The sequence below is a fragment of the Ricinus communis genome, unplaced genomic scaffold, assembly GCF_019578655.1.
Source record: "Ricinus communis isolate WT05 ecotype wild-type unplaced genomic scaffold, ASM1957865v1 Ctg15, whole genome shotgun sequence".
Classification (NCBI taxonomy): Eukaryota; Viridiplantae; Streptophyta; class Magnoliopsida; order Malpighiales; family Euphorbiaceae; genus Ricinus; species Ricinus communis.
This window is the reverse complement of record NW_025963449.1, coordinates 106,466-113,804: the sequence shown is the minus strand read 5'-3', so window position 1 is coordinate 113,804 and position 7,339 is coordinate 106,466. Positions and strand designations below refer to the sequence as shown.

Here is a 7,339-nt window from a genome sequence, read left to right as displayed (position 1 = left end):
TGGAAAAAAAAGTCAAAATTTTAACATTAATTTCTCCTCTCTTCCTTGAAATAAAAGTTAACAACATAACAATAATAATTACTATTTTCCACTCACATAAATTATTTTTTTGTTTAGTGGAAAATAACTTTATAATTTCTTCTTCCAAATTGTCACGAGCATGGCCAAAATTCAGCTCTTTTCACCTTTGAAATGCTCTCCAACACTTTCACAGGGGACACATGTCCCATCACAGTAACCCTCTTTGCCTCTAGGTCTATGCTGAATGATGTTACTCCTATCAATTGGGAGTTTCAAAAAAAGGAAAACCAAGCATCAATTCACTGCTACTCAACTGTAAGCAACAATATTTAAGGGCAATTTTGAACCTTAGCCTTGTGTTTCCAACTTATAACGAAGGAAAGATAATAAAGAATGAAATAATGGATTATTTCCTAATCATGCAAATAAATTATATTAGGATGAATAATAAGGTAATAATGAGAGTGCAGATCAAAATCTAATCCTGTAGCAATGATTTTCTAATAAGATATTCAACTCGTGTTAGGTTCGTTATATATATCAAATAAGTATTTAGGTTTAGATCGACTTTTAATTAAATATGTATATATAAAATACAATTAAAGTATTATTGAGGAATAATAAAAATAGAATTAAAAGCAATCACGAGATGAAACTTTTAAAATTATAACTGCAATTAAAAAAAAATGAAGAATATAAAAAGGCCAATAAAAATAATAATTATTTAATTAACTTATTACTTAACAAATTAGTTATATGCTATTTTTCGAGTTAGAAATGATTATTTAATTTAAAAAAATGTAATTAATATATTAGTTATACTGTAATATTATTCGTAAATAATTAGAGCTAACTACTTATTAAAATGTAACTTGCAATAACATTTAATTCTATGGGTGCAAAATATAATTCTTTTTCTTTTAACTTTTTCCAGCCATTTTTAAAGTTTATTAGTTAATTAAATGAATATACCTTCCATTTTAGATAGATGTTTCTTCACTTTTCCAGCACATCCTTGGCAATGAAGAGCTACTCGCATAACAACCACCTGCAAAATCACAACACCATAGTATTATCAAAAATGGAAAAAGAGAAAAAAGAAAAAAGAAAAATAGAAGCTGAAATTAATATCATCTTAAATTAAAAGAGAATTTTTGTATAATATCTATAAGACTTTAGAATCTATAAATAGGCTTGTTAATTATACGGTGGTCAATTCATTAAATTACAAAAATTTATATTTTTCTAGTGCAATATAAAAGCTCTTTTATATTTTCTTGAATTTAATATTTTAATATTATTTAACTTTAAAATTTTTATAAACTAGTCGTTTATTCGTGAGTTACATGACCGTTATTATTATCTTGATTATAAAATTAAGTTGATAGACTCAATTCAGTAAAAATTTTAATTTAAATATTAAAATTTTTAAAAATAATAACAAACTAAATATTTTTAAAAGTTGTTAATTTTTTTAAAAATTTCAAAATTTTATTAATATAGTAATATAAAAATTATTTATTTATTAATTTTAATATTATGTAAATTAATTTATCAATATAATTAATATTACTATTTTTTAAAACTAAAAATTTATTACATAATTAAAAAATTAAATTATTGTTGAATATAATCTTAAAAATATAATTTAAGATTTTATTTTTTAGAATTAAAACTATTATATAAATAAAAAATTAATTTATTAGTTAATATTATATTAAAATATAATTAATATGCTATATTTTAAAATAGAATTAGAAATATTTATGATAAAATTAGTATCATTATATGATTAGGAAATTATTTATTAATTAATATAATATTAAAATATTATTAATGTACTATTTTTTAAAATTAGAATCAGTATTTGATCAGAAATATAACTTATAAATCAATAAATTAATAGAAAAATTTATAAAATTATAAATAAATTTGAATTTCATGTATCAAAAATAAGTACACATGTCAAAATAAAAATCTTATGTATCAAAAATTAAACATACATATCAAATAAAATTTAGATCTCAAAAATTAATATCTATATATATATTCATTTTATTTTCTATAAATAGACATTTGGAACTATTTATCATTATTTTATTATTTAAAATCTTTGTATGGTTTGATAAACTAACATATTTTGAAATTGATGAATTTTAGTTTTTTATTCATTTTAAAGAATAAAGTGCAAAAATTTGGCATTATAATGTTGGTGCCTGTAAATATGGCAAAAAAACATCCCAACTTGCAAGAAGAGACATTAGTGGCGCAAACATTCATATGTACCATTCTTTGATACATCCTATAACATGTCGGGCCATTTCTTTATGGTTAATTTTGGACAATATTCTCCAATTTTGCACAAAATAAATCAATTAAATAATTTCATTTTCTTATGTTATCATGTGATAATTACATGTGAGATGAGGAAAATCATGTTCCAAATATTATTCCTTTGTCATATTCACGTGCCACAAAAAAAAAAAAATTAAATTCCTTTAGTTTTAACTAAAAAAGTAATCATGGTTTTTGCCAATTCGCCAAATACTTCCGCAGTTTATATCAAATTTTTAAATCAAATTCTTTATTTTAAAAGAGTTATATTATAGAATAATATTATGATATATTTTTATTTTTTAGATATAAAGTAGATGATTGATTGACTCTCCATATATGGAGAACTAAATTTTACTTTTCTATTTTGTATTTAATAAATGCATGATTACTAATTAGATTATAAATTTTATATTTTTAATAATTTTATCTAATTATTTCAACATTTTAAAATAAATTTTAATTTCTTTTCAAGAATATATTTCAATGACAAGTTTTAAAAATTTCACAGTAAAAAGAATAACGGAAGTCGACTATACTTACTAAAAAGATAATAATTGTGAATCAACAAAAATAGTTTGTTCTATACTTAACAATATAGCTATTAAAAGTCTTGCATATATATGCATTTTTTCACACATCTTACATCTAAACACAATATTTTTTTTCGATTTTCTAATATTTCTTTTATTAAGTAGAATTAACTCGCCGTGTTATTTTTTTCTCATTATAAAATTTTAAAAATTATTGTCAAAAATATTTTTAAAATAGATTGAAAGCATGAATATTTATTTTTTAAAATTTTAAGATTAAATTGTTAAAAAGTATAGAACTCAAGATTTAATCAGTAATTAGGTCTAAAATCATAAATGTTTAAAGTTAATTACAAGAATATATCCGACAAGGTGGAGCTCACTCATTACCAATGTGGGCTAGAAGGATTCTACTGAGGCGTTATGCTACATTTTATGAAGATAATCTAAATTAACTTTGCTAATAATAAAATTATATTTTTCTGTTAGCAAAGATTTGAATTCTTTAGGTCCATTGGCATGTCTGTGTCTCTGAAAATTCACAAACTGAACTATTTAACTTCAATTGATTCAAATATGTATATATAGAATTATTAGTGCAAGGAAAAAAAGAAAAAAGCCATTTATGATGGTGATGAATATTCCTGATGATGACCATGAATCCCGTGACCTACATTCTTTCATGAGTTAAAGATATCAAACCTGAAAAACTTGATCAGATGATGGTAATGGTGATGATGAGGAGGAAGCCAGTAGAGGAGATGGTTTCTGCAAAGGAATAGGTCTGTGAATTTGCTGCTTATAATTGCTTTCTTCTTTCTCGACCGATGATGGTCTGTTAGTGATAGCAGCTGGAAGAATCAAAGGAGACTCTAGGAGTCTCGAGTACTTGGGAGTGATAGCGGCAGCGGCAGCAGAAGCTGTTGTCTTTTTCAACCTTGAGTGTTCAATAACCATGGTGGTTCTGTTAGGCCTTCTTGGCACAATGGCAGAACGAGGACCACTTACTGTGCATACCGCAGTTGCTGCTGTAGAGTGGCACATGAAACCACCGCCCTTCATCTTCTTGCTTGCCTTCATGGCCATGGCTCCCCGGAGAAAGAGTGATAAAAGAGGTACTTCTTACGGTTTAAAGAAACGAAAACACAGGTGTTTGATGTATGTCTCAGAGAAGGTAATGAGGCTCTATAGCTCCAGTTGAAGCTGCTGCTGCTGCTGGGGATGGTGGTGGTAGTGATTGAAAATGGGGTCTAAGATCTATAGGTGAGGATAGTAAATAAATAGAAGAGAGAGAGGAAAAGGGTAACATGCTATATTTATGATTTAGCTAACAAGGATTGGGTTAATTAGTAGTGGCAGTGGTCTTTTCTTTTATTTTTTCTTTAGTCTGTACCAGTGATCTACTATTCTACTACTGTGAGTGCTGTTATGTAGTTACATTTTCAATGCCTTCTACCTTCCTGTCTTTGTCTTAGGTTAATGTTGAGAAACTGACTGCTTTGTCTTCGACTTCATTCTTCATTACATCACTGAACTGCCCCTTTGGTAGTTTATCTGTTTTGGATTTAATGCTCAATGGCACACCACATCACACACTTCCTTCATAGTCAACTGTATATCTTTTACCATTAAACTTATGAAAAGGGATAAAATTTAATCATATGGTTTACAACAATTTATATTAAATTCAATGATACTGTTGGTTTAATAATTGTAGCTCATTTATTTGATATTAATTATTTGTGATTTTACCACTTGTTCAATTTCTTATCAATATAGATTTCATCTAAAACCAGCTATGTCAAATTTTTATAGAATTTAGAAAAAAGATAGTTTCATAGTTTTATTTTTTTTAATTCTAGTCGACTTCGATAAGTATTGAATGATATGATAATGCTACAGAATTTTACAGTTTGTCATCCATATAAATAAGATTAATTTTGCAGGTGATTAGACTTTATTTAAATTTCGATTGTCAAAACTATTAATAATGTTTGATAAATTTAGACACAAATTACTAATAATATAATTATCAAAATATTAAAGTTTCACCAAAAATTACAGTACCTCTTTTTTCAAAAACTTAAACCACGTGCAAGGGTATAAAATGGTTTGAAAGTTCGAGTTAGACTCGAATCCAACTCGTTCAAAATTTATAATAATTTGAACTTGATCTTAATTTTAAGTTTGTTAAATATTCAAATCAAATGTGAAAAAAAATGCTGAGCTTGATATATTTTTTTTACTTTTTTTATTTTTAAATATATAATAATAGTTTTTAATATTTATTTATTAAAAAAGACTTTTGTTTTATTTTAAGTAAAGTAAAATCTTTTTATTTAAGTCTTTATAGAAGTTTTTGATAACTTTAAACTTTATTAGATTTTGTGTTTTCTCTCAATCAATCTCAATATTAATTTATTTATTTTATGTTAATTTATTTAATTTATATAATAAAAATAAATGAAGAGTTAAAAAATTTAATATTTTAAATGGTTCAAGCTTAATTCGGATTCCACTAACTTTTTAGTCATTCCATTAATATTGAGCTCGTTCAAAATATATCAAATTTAAGCTAATTTCAATCATCAATATAATTTCATCGAGCCAAATGTGAACAATGATATGTTCGGATTGGCTCGTTCGTTTTCACTCCTAATTACATCGTCATATTTTATACTTTTTCTATAAAGTTAGCCCATAAAATTTAATTTTTAGCTTTATACTAAATATTTCTCTTTTGGAAGAACAATATATATCATGAATAGTTACCATTAATGGTTTCATGGTCAAACCATTAATTATGAGATTAAGTGTGTAAGGGAATGAATCGTGTCAATATAGACCATGCTTGAGCTTTAATTTTTAGTTTAAAATCTTCTCGACCGATTTAATTTAATATTTTTATACACACTCGAGCTTAGATCGATTAAAAATTTAAAAAATCAAGCTATATAAATTAATTAATATAAATTTTATGAAATATAAATAAATTAATTTATAGATAAATATACTATAATTTAAAGATTTTATCATTATTCTAACATTAAAAAGGTTTGTGATGATAAGTTTAAAAGTATATATAAAATTTTATATTTAAGTGATAATAAATAAATTATTTGATATTCACATCGATATACGGTAATAAAAATTTACTTTATTCATTGCAAAAGCATTATCCATTTTAAATCTATTATTTTTTAATAAAAGAAAAGATGTTACTACTTTAAAATGGAAAAATGTTAGACAAGTCTCGCATGCTATTAATAATTATAAGTGCTATAAGAGTTAATTGATAGTATTTTTATATTTTAATCAACTAATTAATTTATTTTAAATATATTTTTCTTAATATAAAGGTAATTAATTTGATTTTGACAAATTATAATAGTATATTTATCTAAACACATTTTAGTAATTACAAAAGAAACATATGGATCAATGTGCAATAATATAGAAAGTAAAATATATTTTGAGATAAAAAGTAGTTCAAATAAAAATAAAAGGTAAAAAGTAATATAGATTAAAAATAAAAATAAAAATAATAAAATTATAAGTTAAAGAATTTTAATGTAAAGGTCTTGTTTTTAAAATAATAATATTACTACATATTAATTCTTATTTAAAAGTTTTTTAATTTATTATTACATAATAATAACAAATCAAATTATTATAATTCAAGTGCAACGCTTGTGCTAAAAAAAACCTGATATAATTAAAAACTAGAGAAAATTAGTGTGATTTTTAAAATATAATTATCTAAAAATTAGAATCATTATCTAGTTAGAAATTAATATATTAATTAATATAATATTAAAATATAATTAATATATTATTTATTATGATAGAATTAGAATTCTTATTTAATTAAGAAACTAATATATTAGTTAGTATAATATTAAAATATAATTAATATATATTTTTTTAAGATTAAAATTATTATTTAATTAGAAATATAAATTACTAATTAATAAATTAATAAAAATTATAAAATTACATATAAATTTAAGTTCTATGTATCAAAAATAAATACGCATATCAAAACAAAAAATTATATGTTCCAAAACATAAATACACATATTTAAAAAATAGAATTATATCTCAATAATTAATATATATATATATATATATATATATATATATATATATATATATATATAAGTTGTATATTATATATATTTTAAGAATCTATTTGTTTTAAATTAGAGTTGAATTAATTCTGAGTTAGTTACAGTAAACTAGAACTCTAAGCTTGAACTCTTGATTTTAACTTCAATTACACTTTTGTCCTTAACGTTCTAAAGTTAATTACATTTTAGTTTCTTTATATATATGTCATATCATAACATATGTAAAGATTTAAAGATAGAGAACAGACAGATATACTAAAATAACTTTATTAATTGTTTAGTTAGTTTTATTACTTAAATTATTTTTTAATTAATTTTATT

General features: G+C 22.8%; 1 protein-coding gene across 1 annotated transcript; it reads right to left on the bottom strand.

Annotated features, from left to right (window-relative positions):
* Positions 1-4,413, bottom strand: LOC125368727 (protein SODIUM POTASSIUM ROOT DEFECTIVE 1-like). Its single transcript, XM_048370317.1, has 3 exons — positions 3,591-4,413; positions 994-1,069; positions 1-277 (listed from the first exon to the last, which is right to left on the bottom strand). The coding sequence occupies exons 1-3, from the start codon at positions 3,972-3,974 to the stop codon at positions 153-155; spliced, it is 585 nt and encodes a 194-aa protein (XP_048226274.1). The 5' UTR covers positions 3,975-4,413; the 3' UTR covers positions 1-152.
* Between the last annotated feature and the right edge of the window lie 2,926 nt (positions 4,414-7,339).

Bases quoted from the DNA above. Each gene is read 5' to 3' on its own strand.
- LOC125368727 (XM_048370317.1), bottom strand. From the start codon at position 3,974: ATGGCCATGAAGGCAAGCAAGAAGATGAAGGGCGGTGGTTTCATGTGC. The intron at 1,070-3,590 runs GTTTGATATCTT...GTGATTTTGCAG, and splicing joins CATCTGATCAAGTTTTTCAG to GTGGTTGTTATGCGAGTAGC. The intron at 278-993 runs GTATATTCATTT...CCCAATTGATAG, and splicing joins ACATCTATCTAAAATGGAAG to GAGTAACATCATTCAGCATA.